Source organism: Camarhynchus parvulus, chromosome 7, assembly GCF_901933205.1.
Source record: "Camarhynchus parvulus chromosome 7, STF_HiC, whole genome shotgun sequence".
NCBI lineage: Eukaryota > Metazoa > Chordata > Aves > Passeriformes > Thraupidae > Camarhynchus > Camarhynchus parvulus.
This window is the reverse complement of record NC_044577.1, coordinates 1,771,334-1,787,538: the sequence shown is the minus strand read 5'-3', so window position 1 is coordinate 1,787,538 and position 16,205 is coordinate 1,771,334. Positions and strand designations below refer to the sequence as shown.

The following is a 16,205-nucleotide window of genomic DNA, read 5'->3' as shown; positions in this document are numbered from 1 at the left end:
AAAAAATCCTAGTAAAGGATTTTTCATAAAATATGTCTGTGACACCTGTGCCTGTTTCCAAGCTTCCCACACCCAGGGATGGAGCAGAGTGTCCTGTTTGAGACACACTTTGCTTTCCTCTGATTCTTCCAGAGAGCCCCTGGTCCCATGACTGTCACAGGAAAGGGGATGGGGACACAACAGGAACAGAGGAATTTGGGTCAGCTGTGCTCTAAACTGCATTTTCCTTCTCTTGGCACAGTGGCAGCTCATCCCCTGCCCAGGCAGGGATCACCAGGCTGGGACTGGGAGCACTGGGAAAGGCCAGGCTGAGGAAGGGCTGGCAGGGAGATGTCCTCTGAGGGAGGAACATGGCAGTCACTGATCTGGAAGTTACATTTAAGAGCTTATCAGAGCCCTTTCTCCCAAGCCCATTGTGCTGCTTTTCCTGCTCTGCTCCCCCAAGGATTTATTGCTGATCCCCACTGCAGGTAAAGCAATGCATTGGAAATGAACACACCCACACATACACAAAGGCATGGCCAGAATTCAGGGGAAAAAAAAGGAAAAAATACACAGAAAACCCAGGAAAGGGGGACATGAGAACCTAAGTGTGGAAAACTTGCTTCTGGGCTAGGCCTCAACACAGCTTTGGAGGTCCCTTTTTGGTGAAACTGGGCAGAAGCAAGAAAACCACAAATGGCTGTGACAGAAATACTGACAAGATATATAAATATATCTATACATATAAACGTATCTATACATATATCTATAGATATAAATATATAATTATAAAATATAAATATGAATACTGTATTTATATAGATATAAATGAAATTCATTTCTACTAATTATTATAAAATTTAATTAATATATAATAATTATATATAGTTAAAATATAGCTATATGTGTACATATAAAATTTTATATAATATGTAATATATACATATAAATATTATATATAAAATATATATATAGGTATAGATATAAATGCCAGGAGAGAAGCTGGGTGAGAACTGAGGAAAGGCTTGGTTTGATTCCCAAGCCCTGCTGGATTTCCTGTAACTGCTGCACCCAGAGCCCTCAGCCAGCTGTGGGAGCTGTCACCTCTTTGGATCCTAAATCCAACAGGGATGGCAGATTCCCAGATTCCCTCATTCAGCAAGTTTATGAATCACTGGGAGCATCCTTGTCTGAGCTTTTTCAGTGCAAGTGTCAGAAGCTGCTTGTTTTATCTCAGCACTGCCAGAACAGACTTCCCAACCCAAGCCCAGTGCAAAGCTTCACTTGCTCAGCCTCCCATCTTAAACATCTCACATGATCCAAGGAATCCCCTAAAAAACCTGCATCATCTGCTGCTGGTTTCCCTTAAACCACAGGAGCACTTCCCTCCTGTCCCTGTTCCCCAAGGGAACCTACGGGAGCCACGGAGAGGGACTTGTTACAACAAGGGACAAGTGTCACCATGATATTTTCTGAAAAGTCCTCATTGCCTGGGATTTTCTCCTGGGAAGCTGAGAAGCCTCAAAGAAGAATGAAAACAACGATTATCTGATTGCTGCTCCTGTGTTTGCTGCTTTGGAATGTGGCTTGGGCATTGTTTACCAACGGGTGAATGTTTGATTGGTTGAATGTGAATTGTTATTAATTAATGACCAATCACGGTCCAGCTGTGTCAGACTCTGAGTCAGTCACGAGTTTTTATTATTTCATTCTTGTTAAGCCTCCTGATGTATCCTTTCTCTTTCTTTAGTATAGTTTAGTATAGAATTCTTTAATATAAGATAATATCATAAAATAATAAATCAGCCTTCACATGGAGTCAGATTCTCATCTCTCACCTCATCCTGGGGACCTCACAAACACCACAGACAAGGAGGAATGGCTTCCAACTGAGAGTGGGTTGTTTAGTGGGATATTGGGAAGGAATTCTTCCCTGTGAGGGTGGGGAGGCCCTGCATAGGTTACTCAGAGCAGCTGTGGTTGCCCTTGGATCCCTGGAAGTGTCCCAGGCCAGGTTGGATGGGGTTGGAGCAATCTGGGATGGTGGAAGGTGTCCCTGCCATGGCAGGGGTGGCACTGGATGATTTTTCAAACCAGCCATTCCATGACTCCTGTGGTGGCCACAGCTGCAGCCAGGACTGTGAGATCCTCCAGATCTTCCAGTTTCAACCATTCCCCTCAGGGAGACATTTGGACAGCCCCTCCCTCCTGCTGCCATCCTAGCAGCAGCCAGGGCTCTGGAATGGGGTCTGAAATCAGGTTCTTGCCTGCTCCAACCTCTGAGCTGCCCAAAACGTTTTGCTGGGTGGGAGAAGCCACCCCCTGGGCACAGGACAGAGCCCAGTGACCCTGGCAGCTGCCGCCTGATTCAGCTCACTCTGTGGGGGTCAGCAAAGCAGGAAATCACCCAGCCAGGGCATGGCTGCACAGGAGCTCAGCTGGCACTTCAGACAGAGCAGCCAGGAGATTTCCATTCTAAATGAGCAGCGTGTTCACATCCATTAAACATTATCATTTCCTAAATAAAAGCAGTTCCCAGTAAGACATTTTGGAGACAAGCCATTGTCTACAATTCATATTTGCCCTTATCACATCTCAGCCTGTGCCAAATTCCCCACAAGTGCTGTTGTTAATTAGGAAATCACATTTTTCCTCCACACAGTTCATTTTTGTTTTGCTCTGGAGTTACTTTATTGGTGAAGCTGCCTTGAGGACAATACCAGTTGGCCAATAAATTCAACATATGCTTCGTGTCTTTACATAGGTTGAAACGAGCTTTTCTTCCCAGTCAGACACAAATATATGTGATTTCTGGCTTGTTGGAAGAGAAGTTAAAAAGACAAAACAGGAGGAACAGCAAAAATAAACCAGTGACAGCCTCAATATTTCCACAGTTGTTAAAACAGCATGGCATGTGCTTTCTTCTTCCCATTCCTTTTCTTCAAAACAAATTCCCCCTGGCACATTTGGATGAATATTTGCTGCCAAACTTATTTATGGAAAGAAACCTGAGGTTTAGTTCTCCAAATACAGAGTTGTTTGCTTTATCCTAACCCAAACCATCTCCTTTTCTCAGTAGCTGATCCATGTAGTGCTGGGTTTAGGCTGCATTTTCATCTGCATTATCTTTGTGGCATCACAAACAGGAACAGGTGATTGAACCACAGGTTCCTCACATTGTGTCTGTCCCTGAAAAACCTGAAACTGATGTATTCCTGAAGGCTGCTGATCTATTCTGTGAAAAAGCCCAGCATTTTCCAGATAATTGGATAGGATTTTTTTTTTAACTCAACAACACAGCCTCCAGAGCTCTGCAGAAGTATTCACTCTTATTAAAAAAAAGCAAAGTAAATGACTGTATTCCCAGGAAAGTGAACATAAACTTTTGGAAAGAATAAGCTGTCTTGTTCAACTAAGCATTTAAGCACGTGCTTAAATTTAAGCTGTTGGAGAAATCCCCTGGTGCACCAAGGTTTCTGTGTAAACAGCTCCACTGGAGCAATGCTGAGGTGGTTTAAGGAGCTCAGACACCAGTGGTGGGCACTAACATGGATTAATGATGCCCTCTCCACACTACTAATTATCCCTAACCATATTTATGGCTCCTGAGCTGTAATTAATGGAGGGGCTTGACAAGCCTGAGTCACATCTTCCTTATTTATGTTCGCCAGGAGTTGTTTTTTTGTTTTGTAAGGTGTCAAGAAATGAGGCACGCGAGTCAAAATCTTTCTGTGGTGAAATTGTGGTGAAAAGATGAAAAGAGCAGGTTGAGTTTTTCTGGCCTCTTCCAGCTTCTTCCCTGAGGCATTAGGGAGGAGAAGGATGTCCAGTAGTTACGAGGGTAACCAGAGTCTCAGGAGCTTTTCTCCTCTGGGAAGCTGCTTAGATATTTTACTTCAATATATATATATTTTTTTTTTTTTATTTTCATTCTTTATATTTTTATATTTATATTTTTTATATTTTTATTTTTTATATTTTTATATTTATTAAAATATATCTATTTTTTTAAAAAGGTATAAACAGTCTCTACAGCAGCTACTTAGACCCCACACCCTTTTCCTTCCTGCTTCCTTCTTGAGCAAGGGCTATATCCCCCCTCACCCACAGAAGTTGGTTCCAGAAAAATAATGGAATAAGAATCACACAACTGGAAAAAGTCTCTGAGAGATCATCGATTCCAGCCCTTAACCTGCCCTGCCAAGGCCACCACTAAACCATGTCCCCAATACCACATCCACACAGCTTTTAAAGCCCTTCAGGGCTGGGGATTCCACCTCTGTCCTGGACAACTGTGCCTATTAAAAAAAAAAGTTTAATATCCAAGCAAAAGGAAGGAGAGCAGCTTCTTCCCTTGGAGCAAAATGACCCAGGGATTCTTTTCCCATGTAGCAGTGGCACTGCTGGTTAAGGATATGGCTTTTCCCTTTGGGCTACATTCAAACACTGAAACATTGGCTGTTCTGGCCCTCACTTTGCTTCAGTACATCCAAAAATATTTATCTGTTCCAAAGTCACTAATTCCTGCTTGCTTGTGTGGTCCTCAGACAAGCAAAACACCTGTGAAGAAGAAGATATCCGAGCTGGAGAAAGATCTGACACCTGACAGGTAAGGAGAACCTTTCTGCATTAGATCTCCAATATCTGCTTTGGTTTTCCTCACCTTCACCACCAACACAAATTCAAATCCCCATTTTGCTGTCACACACCAGCAGGAGCAGTCCCATCCCCTGCAGGCAGGTGAATTGCAGTGGGCAGAGCTCAGCACATGCAGCATTCAGCAGGAGATGGGCCCTGTGTGCCTCTCTCCCCCCTCTGCAGGTGCAGAAACACCTGGCTGGTTTGTTGGCTCTCAGATTTTCCTGTCCCAGTAAGGGAGGCTGCAGACACTCCTCAAATCCCCTTGATGGCTGAGCTGTGGTGTACATGCCATAAATCAGTCTCATGGATCAGTAAGAGTCCTGGCAGACCTGGCCACTTCTTGTGGACCCTTGCTCTTTAGAGCGTTCTTATTTTATTTGGAGGATTTGAGAGGATTTCTTCTGCCCTGCCATTTTCAATGAGAGTGATGTGCTCCCTGAAAATCCATCCATTTTTCACCTGTGCACATCTCCACAGGGAGCAGCTGATCCAGGAGCAGGGCTGGAGAACAGGACAGTGCCAAACACAATCAGTGAAATTCACCCACAAACCCATTCGTGCAAGAGCAGCCAGACCTGGACTCCATTGTTTGGGTGCTGGCACCACACAATCAGCCAATGATCTCTTTACCTGCTTTAAAATATATTTTAAAAAATTAAAATTTAAAATTTAAAATCCATGTCTCATGGATTCTAACAGAGCAGGACTCTAACTCTCCTACAGAACAGTGCCAAAATCTGATATATTCCCTGCTTTTAAAACTGCTCTTGCACAAATCTGCTTCTTTAGATATAAACTTACCATGCAGCCAGCTGAAAACATGAGCTCTTTAGTAGCTGGCTTTTTATCTGGCTTTATTTTGGCTCGCTGCTTTGCTCTTCCCTGCTGAGCATTTCAGAAATAACCCAGAGAGGGGCTGAATAACAGATTCAAAATCTCCCTTTTTGCCCAGTGAAGGGGCACAGGGGGCTCCAGTCAGCACAGACTGGTCACATCACCCTCCCCTTGGAGAGGACATGCATCATTTAACTGGCACAGTAAAAATAATAAACCAGGAAAAGTAGAAGTTCTGCTCCCACCAGAGCTGCCAGGTTAGTCCCATTCCACTCTCTGCCTGGTTTATGATGCATTTTCTCAACATAAAACCACTGAGGATGAAAGCAAGAGTCAGAGCAGCAAAATCAACCTTGTTGAAGGTGCATTAAATTTTGGATTTGCTTATCGCTGCTCCTACATTAATTGTGCCACTAAGACTGCATAAACATAAAACTCCTCAGCTGAAATGGAAAAAAAGGCTGCAGACCTCAAATTATACCTGGAGGTTTATTAGCCAGCTGAGAGGCACTATTAAATATATTTATTGTAGCCAGACCAGGACATCCCAATTAAGGTAGGTGAGAAAGACAGAATAATTGAAGGCAAAGAATGTGAAAAGTGTGGAAAAACACTGAGAGATCTAAAAAGACTAAAATCAATATTGTTTCTGCTGTCAATACACTGAGAATTTCCGACAGGTTTATTCAGTTTTCATCATCCTGGAAGCAGTATTACTCTATAAAACCAAGTGCCGGAAATGTCCTTGAAATTAATACTTAGAATTCCAAAAGAGAGTGTAGAGAAGATCCACATCAATAGAAAACCACACACAAATTTAAGTGTTTTAACTCCTTCATTATTGGGATCTACTTCCAGCCACTAATGGAGATAGGGAGAATCTTCCAGTGGGGAACTTTTGCCCATTTGATGGAATCCCAAACTGGTTTGGGTTGGAGGAGGCCCCAAAACTCATCCAGCTCCACCCATGCCATGGGCAGGGATACCTCCCACTGTCCCAGGTTGCTCCAAGCCCTGTCCAGCCTGGCCCTGGGCACTTCCAGGGATGGGACAACACTTCCCACTGGACATTTCTGCCCCAATCCCCCTCTGACCACAACCCTGCAGGTGGTAGATCTGAGTGAGGCATTCCCAGTGTGTTCCCAGAGAGATGAGGCTGTCTGTTGCCAACACAATAAATTCCAAGAAGAATTAATGAATTAGTACTAATTGGAGAGCTGGGTGAACAGGTATAGTAGTGTTAGGATTGCCATTATTGTGTAATTTAAAAATAATTTCCCAGTAATTGATATTAATGAATGAGTCCATTACACAAGTCATAACTGATCTGGCATCACCTGAAATGGGTAAATGGAGTCAGCCGGAGAGGGAGACCCAGCCTGTGAGGGAGGGAAAACATTGCTGAGCACAAGACAGAGACTGTGCTTATTGATTTCACACTGATGGCACTAATCATGCTACCTCTGAGCCACAGAGGGCATTTATAAAGCTGGGCAAAGAAATAACCCCCAGGCTGGCTCAGTTCTGAGAGCACTGAGCTTTTCCTGACCATTTCTGAGTGATGTCTCTTGCCTGCAGGACCATTGATTCCCTGTACCAGCAACTTGCAGAAGAAAGATTGCTCATCCAAGTCAAGAATGTGAATCTCTCTGACTACATGGGTAAAGTACCCCTTTTAGAGCAAATGTGGTGTATGAGCAAACCTCCAGCCATTCCACCTTCACTAACCACTATTTTCAGTCAGGACTGAGTTCAGGTCACTGCACTTTGAATATCTAAAGCCAGGTATGCAAATCAAGGCTGCTCAGGAGCTTTCACTTCTGCTACTGAAGGCAGGACCTGTTGGCAGAGCTGGTGTTTGACTCCAGGCAGCAACAGCAGCAGCCTTGAAGGGTTGTGGATGTCACAGCCACTTGGAGCTGGAACCACAACACCCTTTAAGGAGCCCTTGCCAGGCAGTGGCAAGACAGTGCCAGTCTAACAGAGTCATAATCCATAATGCAGAATATTTCCCAGAGGGCAGCAAAAATTGTACCTCCAGCTTTTGTTGCCTTTTGTAAAGGCTCAGCCCCTTCCCTGCACCTCCCTGACTGCCCGTGAACTTTGAGCAGTGCTTTGAGGCATATCTGGCCCTTCATGTGAGTAAGATGTGTCTCTGCCTAGTTCTGCATTTCACACTCCTCCTGTCTGGTTTCTGTTACTGCAACTGCAGCCAGACCTGCTTATCTATGCTCTACAGAGAAAAAAAGGGGTGAGAAAAACTCCAAACCCCACATTTGCAGACTTCAGAGGGGTCTAAACCATGCCCACAAACATTTGGTGACACACAGTGAAATCACAGCATCTTAACAGCAAAAAAACCCCAAATTCAGGTATTTCAAAGGCCATGGTTTGAATTTGCAGCTATCCAGAAGCAGAAGTGCTACGGGCTGATAGTACAAGGCCAAGGCAGAAAAGACAAATTCTCTTCTGTCACCCCCAGGTGCCATGTTTATATAAACTCTTAGAAGCACCAGTTCAGCCTGCAGAGCCTCTGCCCATTGCTCTGAAGAGCTGTTAATTCTCTCAATTAAATGTCCCATCCATTTCGTGCTCATTAGAGACCAGCAAGTAAAGGAAGATTTTCATTCTTCCTTTGTTCTCCCAACCTGTCAAGGTCACTTTTGTCCAACAAACATTCCCCCAGCACAAATGCTTTTAAAACAGCACATCTCCAACCATTTTTTGAAATCCAGAAAAACTCTCTTGGAGGCTCCAAGGACACAGTCAAAGCCTGCAGAGAAAGAAGCCTTCATCTGCTCAGCTTTCCATGGCTGGAGCCCAAGGAAGGTCACTTCCAGTTCCTGGGGAAAGGACAAAGAGTGGAACTGTGCTACACAGCCACTAAAGGCACTGAAATGTCCCCCCTCTATGACAAACTGACATCACTGAACTAATTTTCTTGGTGACCTTATCTAAATTAGTCAGAGAATATCCACTGTGATTTATGTGCAGTTGCAATTAAACCCTTTGATGCCTTCTAATTAAATCTGTGAAGATTAATTCCTATCCCGTTCTTTTGATTTCTCCTTAAATAAAAGATAAAACCTGAAATTAATTTTATTCTTCAGAGGGGAGGGGGCAGTTGCACCAGGCCTTCTCTGCCTTTTTGCCCCCAAATTATACCTCCACTTTTGCTCTTAACCATTGCTAATTTGCCTCTGCTCCAGAGGCCTCTTGCCCTCTGCCTTTTTATCTCCAGTAAAACATAATATATTATTATTTTTCAATAATAATCACCATAATGACATGTAATTTATGCTAAAAATAATCGCTGACTGCATCACAACTGGTTTTCCTGCTTGTGGCCCATCCTGCTGTATCTTTGTTCTCCAACATGGCTTGGATATGGGCTTTGACAGGGCAAGCAATGTGATTATAGCTCTGCAACCAGAGCCAAGGCAGGATTAAATCCTTTCAGCTCATGTCGGGGATTTTTAGTTTCCGTTGGGTTGTTTTGTGGAGGTTTTTTTGAACAAAAGGGAGGAAAAAAAAGAAGAGGTGAACTGCAAAGCAGAGGGCCCCACCAAATGAGGTGACACACACAGTGAGGAGCTGAGATGGGACCCAGCCAGGGAAAAGCTTGTTAAACTAGCTTTTCCCCCTTTTTGAAATCCTTCTGAGAGCTCATGGTTCACTGGGATTCTAGCCCTGCAAAATCCCAAATCCAGGAATGCTTTGCCAGCAGCGTGATTTATGGCACTGCTAATGATTCTTCTCCACAAAGTTCCTTTCAAAGGTTACTGGAAACCGTCTGCTCTCTGCTGAACAATTTCCACAGCCTGCTCAGCTCCAATTTCCCTCTGCACTTCACCTTTCTCAGGGCCACATTCCTCCAGAAGATTGCCCAGCTTGAGTCCCTGAGCCTGGCTCTGCTGGGTGTGCGTTCCAGCCCCGCGCTGTGGCAGCTCCTCATTGCCTGAGTGATGCTTTCTGCAGCAACACTGGCACGTTTGCTGAGCTCCTGCTTCCTCCTCACAGGCTACGACGACTGTGTGAGGAGCCTCCTTCGTGAGACAGGGGCCCAGCCCCTGCCCTCCATCCCAGAAGTCAGGCAGCTCGTGGCACTCTATGGAATACTGCCCTTGGGTAAGAGCACACCAGAGAGCAAAACGCTCTGAGGCTTTGCTTCCTGCCAGAAAGTGCATTTTACTGGCTTTGACAGGGTTGATTAGTGGCAATCTGAAGCATTTTGCAGTCTAATTGTTTTTCAATGAAGCCTTCAGAGTGAGGGCTGTGCACTTGAACAGTGCAGAGAGGCAGGCGTCCCCTCCCCAGCCCATCTCTGCTTGCCTGGCAACAGTTTGTGAATGGCAGCACATCAAGGGAAACCACTTGGGAAAGATAATAGCTAAAACAAGCTCCAGTGATCAAAATTAATCAAGTTAAGGGAAGGGCTAAGGTTGCAATTTACCTTTTACAAGCTGGCTAATGTTACTGGTGCTGCACAGTGCAATCGTTGGAGGAATTAGTCTGGATACATTTTGAACATCGCAGAGAACACTTGTAAATGCCCTTGCCGTTTTAATGCTAGGCTTAGCCAATATCTAGCAAGGCTTTGCTGGGTCAGGTTGTTTGCTTTTAATGTAAAATCTACCCCATTTTTCACTTGGCAATGGCATTGTGCCAAACTCCAGTGATTGCAAGAAGTGCCTGTCTCGGGGGCCTGTATCAAAACCTCGTTTGAGCCCCTTTCCACTCCTGATTGGATTTTGCAGCCTCAATACTTCACTTGCATCCTTTTCCATTCCTGAGTGGATCTCAGGGAGATTTTAACTCCTCCAGGTTGTGTCAGTGTCTGCTCATCCCCCTTAGAGGGCAAAATCACCAACATCTGCCTGCCTCCCACCCTGGAACACAGAGCAAACACAGAATTTCTGTTTTCCCCTCCTTCCAAAGTGCTCAGGTTATTCTCTCCTCAGCCTGAATGGGGCTCTTCCCACCTGGGACAGCACCCTCAGCTGGTTTGGGGTAAGGCTGAAGGTCTGACTGCAATCAGCTGAGAGAGTTCAGCAGTTATCCCTGCCTGCACAATGTATTTCACATGTCCCCAGGCTCCTCCAAAGCTGTGTTTTGACACCATCTGATCTAGGGAAATCAAGCCCTGAGACACCCCTTAATCAAGAGAACCCATAAATTTTCTGCCATTTATACAATTGGCAAAAATTCTAGGGAGAGGAGACCCTGGACTACTTAAACAAACAAAAGGTGCTTGGAAGAGCAGTTTGAAAAATGCCTTTGAGTAACAAAAGCTATTACGTGAGCCAAAAAAAAAATAGGTACAGGAATGGTTTCACCTATGGGGTGATCTGTTACAGATGACATTTCACTTAATTGGTCTCCAAACTAGTTCATCATGAGATAATTGTGTATCACAGAAGTGAAAGTTTTTCTCAAAATAGCCACCTGATGGCAAGGAAAGCCCCAGCTTAAATGGCATTAAGAAAATTACAAGCAGCTGAAAGGAGAAAGAATAGTAGAAGCTATACTTCATTTTTAACACAGAGGAGCCTGCTGCTCCCCTCCTAATAAATCTTTGTGCAATAGTAATGGATTGCTGTGGAATGACCAAATATTAATAAAGCCTGGGTGGCTGACAACTTCCTACACCCTGCACTGTGCTGGAATAATGGCATTTGTCTCTGTGCTCAGTTCCCTGCCATTTATTTGGGATGTTAAACCATTAGGACACAGATAACCACCCTGATTGGAATTGTTTTAAATAGCAGCCATCCCCATTAAGCCAGAGGGCTTCTCCAGGCTAAGGCAAAGGCTCCCTCTGCAGCCCATCAGTTCTGGGGCCAGTTTCACTCCCACAATCTGATGGACACCAGGCTGAGAGACCTCTAGATGCAGTGGATGCTCCCAGAGATTTTCAAACACATTTAGACAGCCCCACTATTGACACAGAACATCTTTAGGCATCGAGGCAAAGTGGGCATGGACAAAACATTTGATATTTCCTGCTACTTCCACCTCTGGAGGTTCCCCTGTCCCCAGTTCATGTGGTGGCAGCTGCAGGGAAGACAGTTCCATCCCCACCAACCACCTAAATCTGCCTGTGCTTGTGTTTTCCCAAGGTGAGGCTTTCCCAGGTGATGGATCATATTTGTCACAGCCAGAGTGAATTTACCTGGAGCAGCCATGGAGTGGGAATGCTGAGCAGGCACAGCAACCCTGGCACTCACATTTCCTCTGCTCTCAAAATCATTCTTTTAGCTCACATGGGTTTAAAAGTGAAGTTTCCCCACCAAGAGGTACAAATAAGGGTGGGTGAGTCTTGTTCTAAAGAGAGATGTTAAATCTGCTGGGCTCTCAGCTCAGGTTATACAGAATTGAACTCAAGAGCACTCATGCCATAGGAAGGAAACAATTAATTCATGTTATCAATTATTTATGGTGAATAAAAAAGGAGGAATCACTCCATTACCTTTATGGCAGATTTAAATGAAAGCAATAATAGTGCCTTATGACTTTTTACAGGTTCCCAAACTGTCCATGAGAATGCTCCTCTGGTGAAATCCCTGTTGCTGGCAGGACCTGCAGGTGTTGGAAAGAAAATGTTGGTCCATGCCATCTGCACAGAAGCAGGAGCCAACCTCTTCAGCCTCACTCCTTCCAACACTGGGAAGTATCCAGGCAAGGATGGCCTCATCATGGTGCTTCACATGATTCTCAAGGTGGGCAATTCTCCACAAAGGTGATCCAGTTCTTTTGTGGGACAAACAGAGAATTGCAATTCCTCCATAACAAGGAATACACAGCTTGGGCAAAGCTGCTCAGCCCAATTTGGAGTTCCTTCCTTGCCTTCGAGTGTTCCAGGAGGAATTTCTTTGTGGAAAGGGCTGCCCAGGGAATGGGGAGTCCAAGGAACAGCTGGACATGGCACTCAGTGCTCTGGACTAATTGAGAGGTGGTGATAAGTCAAAGGTTGGACTTGATTTTAGAGGTCTTTTCCAACCAAAATGGGTCTGTGATTCTGTGAAACCACTTGTTGACAGCCAGTGTGTGCAGCTCTGCAGAGGATTTAATGCCCCAGGAGAAATCACTGGGAGCAGCCATATTTTTCACATTAAGATTTATGGGAGCTTTGTGTTACCTTGAATATGAAAAGCAGCACAGATAAAGAAAATTCTGTTCTCTGTTTATGTGCACATCAGCCAGGAATGCTTGCCATGCAGCATTTAATCAAATGCTAGGCTGGGGGTGGTCAGAAATTTCCTCTCTGGGGCTGTTGCTGGACAAGAGCTCTCTCCCCTGTATTGCTCTCTGTTTACCTATCAGCAAGTTCTTCAAAAGAAGGAATCCTGGTTCAGGATTACAGGAACAGAAATGTATGGGAAGTCTGGAAATGAAAGCAGGCGTATGAACTGTGAAGAACACAGCCCAAACCCTCCTCCTAAAAAAAAATAATTAAAAAATAACACTATCCTGGCAAGATTTCTTCCAGATTCTAAGTCCTTAGCATTTCTGCTCTGGATGAGAGCTGGTAAACATTTCCAGACAAATAAAAAAATTAGGAAAAAGCCAAAGGGAATGTTTTTCCAGTGCCAGTGGTCTACTAAAATTGGCTTTGCTGGGGATCTATCAGCTGTATTTTATGGAATCCAGTGTTGGAGCAGGTTTTGTGACAGGTGAGCAAAGCCACCCCTGAGGAGGTGGTGCCAAGGGAGGGGTGGCAGTGCTGTGATCACACACCTGTGATGCTGTGGCACTGGCACTGGGCCTGGCACGATTCAGAGCCATTATCCTTAGCTAGCAGTCCCTCTTCTCTGCACATTTCACCTTTCTGCCCTCCATTTCTCTGCCCTCACCCATGGCAGAGCTCAGCTCTGGCTGCAGGCCAGTCCCTGCCAGAGCACAAGGGCTTGGGGCACAGGAGAAATCAGGGAAGCCTTTGTACTCCTGGACAAGGTTCCAGCTGAAGATAGCAAGGAGGTTTTGTATACTTGCATATAAACAATATGAACAACAAGAGGAGCATGCATAAAATGTATATTTATACACATTAATAAGAATACACACACATCATGTATATTTATACACATTAATAAGAATATACACACACATCATGCCTACAGGTACATTCAAACCCTTAGATTTTTCCACATTAATTAAAAATAACTGGAAACACTTCTCCAGCTCCTTCCTCAACATCGTGGGGAGCAGTCCAAGCTTATTTCTCTCTTGCAAAGGACAGTGACACTTCAGTGAGCCCCTGTGAGTTCCTGGGATGGAGTTGCTCACAATCTCATGGAATTAAGGCTCTCCAGGGCTGTTTTCCCAGTGTGAGGCTTTCCCAGGTAATGGATCATATTTGTCACAGCCCAGGATGAATTTACCTGGAGCAGCCATGGAGACAGAGTGGGAATGTGTTGTTGGTTGGGGTTTATGTAAAAATCACAAACAAGATGGGATTGCTAGGAACATGTCTTGAGTTGTTTTGTTTTTTAGCAGCAGTTTTATTATATGGTTATGACAATGGGAAGATGCTATCAGCTTACATTTTAGGCAGTAGGCTAAGAACTTAATGTTACAACTTCTTTTAAAAGTTTTTTGACTAATCACATAAAGTAAAAGCGTATTAACAGTAGTTTTATCCAATCACTATAAGCACAACTTTCACAGCTTTCCCAAAACCCTCTAATTTTATAAATTCCCACAGGAATGCTGAGCAGGCACAGGAAAGGAGGCGCAGCATCCCTGGCACCCTTGCTTGCCAAAAGGTGACTTGTTCCCACTGCAGCAAACCCTGCTGCTTCAACAGCACAGGGTTGCTCTCTCCTGGGCATTCAATCCTTCCCTGTGAGGGTGGGCAGGCCCAGGCACAGGGTGCCCAGAGCAGCTGTGGCTGCCCCTGGATCCATGGAAGTGTCCAAGGCCAGGTTGGATGGAGCTTGGAGTGTTGTCATTACATTGCAAGAGTTCCATATTGCTAGAATTTTGTACCTCCTTGATGTTTCTTGTAAGCAGCTCCTCTAGGCGCTGACTCTTCCTTGTCCTCACAGTAGCCAAATGACTCCAATTCCCTCTCAACCAACCAATCCACTCTTTTATAACACTCTTATTATTGGCTACAGGCGTGGCCTGTTAAAATCAGGCCCGATCCTAATCTTTAATAATTAACCCAGCTGCAACTCTTTGGGGGGTAAGATTACTTTCTCTAGTACCTTTATTTACTTATGTTCTATCCCCCTACAATCCCAAATCACGTCGGGGTCACCATTTCTTGTCATTACATTGCAAGAGTTCTATTTCTGTACCAGCAAGAATGTAGCAAATATCTTAAAATAATCAATTATTGCCTGTTATTGGGCATTTGTGAGACCACAACTGGACGTTGTGTGCAGTATTGGGCTGCCCTGATAAAACAGGCCTTGACAAGCAGCTCTAGGGGAGAGCAGGAATGTGAGACACATCTGGACAAATCCAGCTGTTTGGGGCTAAAATAAAGCTGGAGGGAGAGGGAGTTTAGCTGCTGTTTTCAGGGTTTTCATGGGATAACAGAGTCAGACTTTGCCCAGATGTGTGCAGATATTGGACAAAAAGAAATGGGCACAAGTAGCAACAAGGAAAAGTGTTTGTGTATTAAGGAGAGAGTTTTATGAGGAACCAGAGGACAAGGAATCCCCTGTATCCTGCAGGAATTTACTGCTACCCAAGCTGAAGAAAACAACACACATTCAAAACAAATTCCTTGACAAGAGAAAGCTGAGCACCGGTAACTGCCCTGCCCAAAAAGTTTATTTTTCATCATGGTACAAAAATGTGGTTATTATAGTGTAAGACCACACTGGACAGTGGCACATGTGGCAGGCAAACCATGGAAGTAGTTGGCATCTTGCAGCTGATATTTTATATTTAATATTCCCAGCTCTCAGTCTTACCTGACCCAGCACAGTCCCCCCCACCTGAGGGTCCTGTATGCAGAGATCACTAAAAATTCCCCAAATCTCCATAACCAGACACTTCTGGGCAGCTTTTTTTTTGGAAACAGCAACTGTTGTCAAGGCAGCTTTGTACTCCAGCTTCCCAGAAGTGCCTTTATGGAGAGTTAGTCAAGCAAAATACAGACCTGGCACTGCAAGTTGTGAGTGAAGGACAGGAAACATGACAGCTCTTTGCCTCTTAAATTCTGATCCACACAACCAGGATTTAGTAAATAAGGATTTATGGTGCTCTGTGAGAAAGGGGAAGTCACCTCACACTTTTGATTACCTGTCTTATGTGCAAACAAAAGAATTTCTGTAATGAAAGGAAACTCTGGAGAGCATAAAATGACCATGAGGAAACTTTCCTTCCATGACTGAAGTGTTGGCTGCTGGCACTTGTTTGGTGGGAGACACCCTAAACAAGTGAATAGGATTGGGGAAAAAATGAAACTTTAATTTGTTTCAGATGCAAAAGCCAAATTCTTTTTTCTCCCCCTCCCCTTCTCAGGGAGGGGACTCAAAGGAGACAGAGCAGCCCTGATCCAAGAGAGGCTTGAGTGGGACCCCAGGCAGGCATTTTAATGTCATCCAGAGGAAATGACTTCTCATACCAGAGCAGAAACAGCAACATTTCAATCTGCCTGTTCAGAGATGTAAGGGAGATGGATATTGAATAGGGAAACTGTTGAAAGAGGCTGCAAACACCAAGCTTGAGCAAATCCTGCCAGGTCAGCTCTGCTCCAGAGCAAAAAGGGGAGGATCTGTCTCCAGCAGAGA

The 16,205-nt window shown here is 44.5% G+C and overlaps 1 protein-coding gene across 1 annotated transcript in view; it reads left to right on the top strand.

The window, feature by feature from the left end:
- IQCA1 (IQ motif containing with AAA domain 1) overlaps positions 1 to 16,205 on the top strand; it is a gene marked incomplete at its 3' end in the record, with an annotated part of 105,978 nt that overhangs the window by 73,952 nt on the left and 15,821 nt on the right. The window contains exons 13-16 of the mRNA XM_030951921.1: positions 4,530 to 4,591; positions 7,036 to 7,118; positions 9,478 to 9,585; positions 11,980 to 12,176. Of these exons, the coding sequence (XP_030807781.1) occupies positions 4,530 to 4,591; positions 7,036 to 7,118; positions 9,478 to 9,585; positions 11,980 to 12,176 (450 nt within the window). The remainder of the gene's footprint in view (positions 1 to 4,529; positions 4,592 to 7,035; positions 7,119 to 9,477; positions 9,586 to 11,979; positions 12,177 to 16,205) is intronic.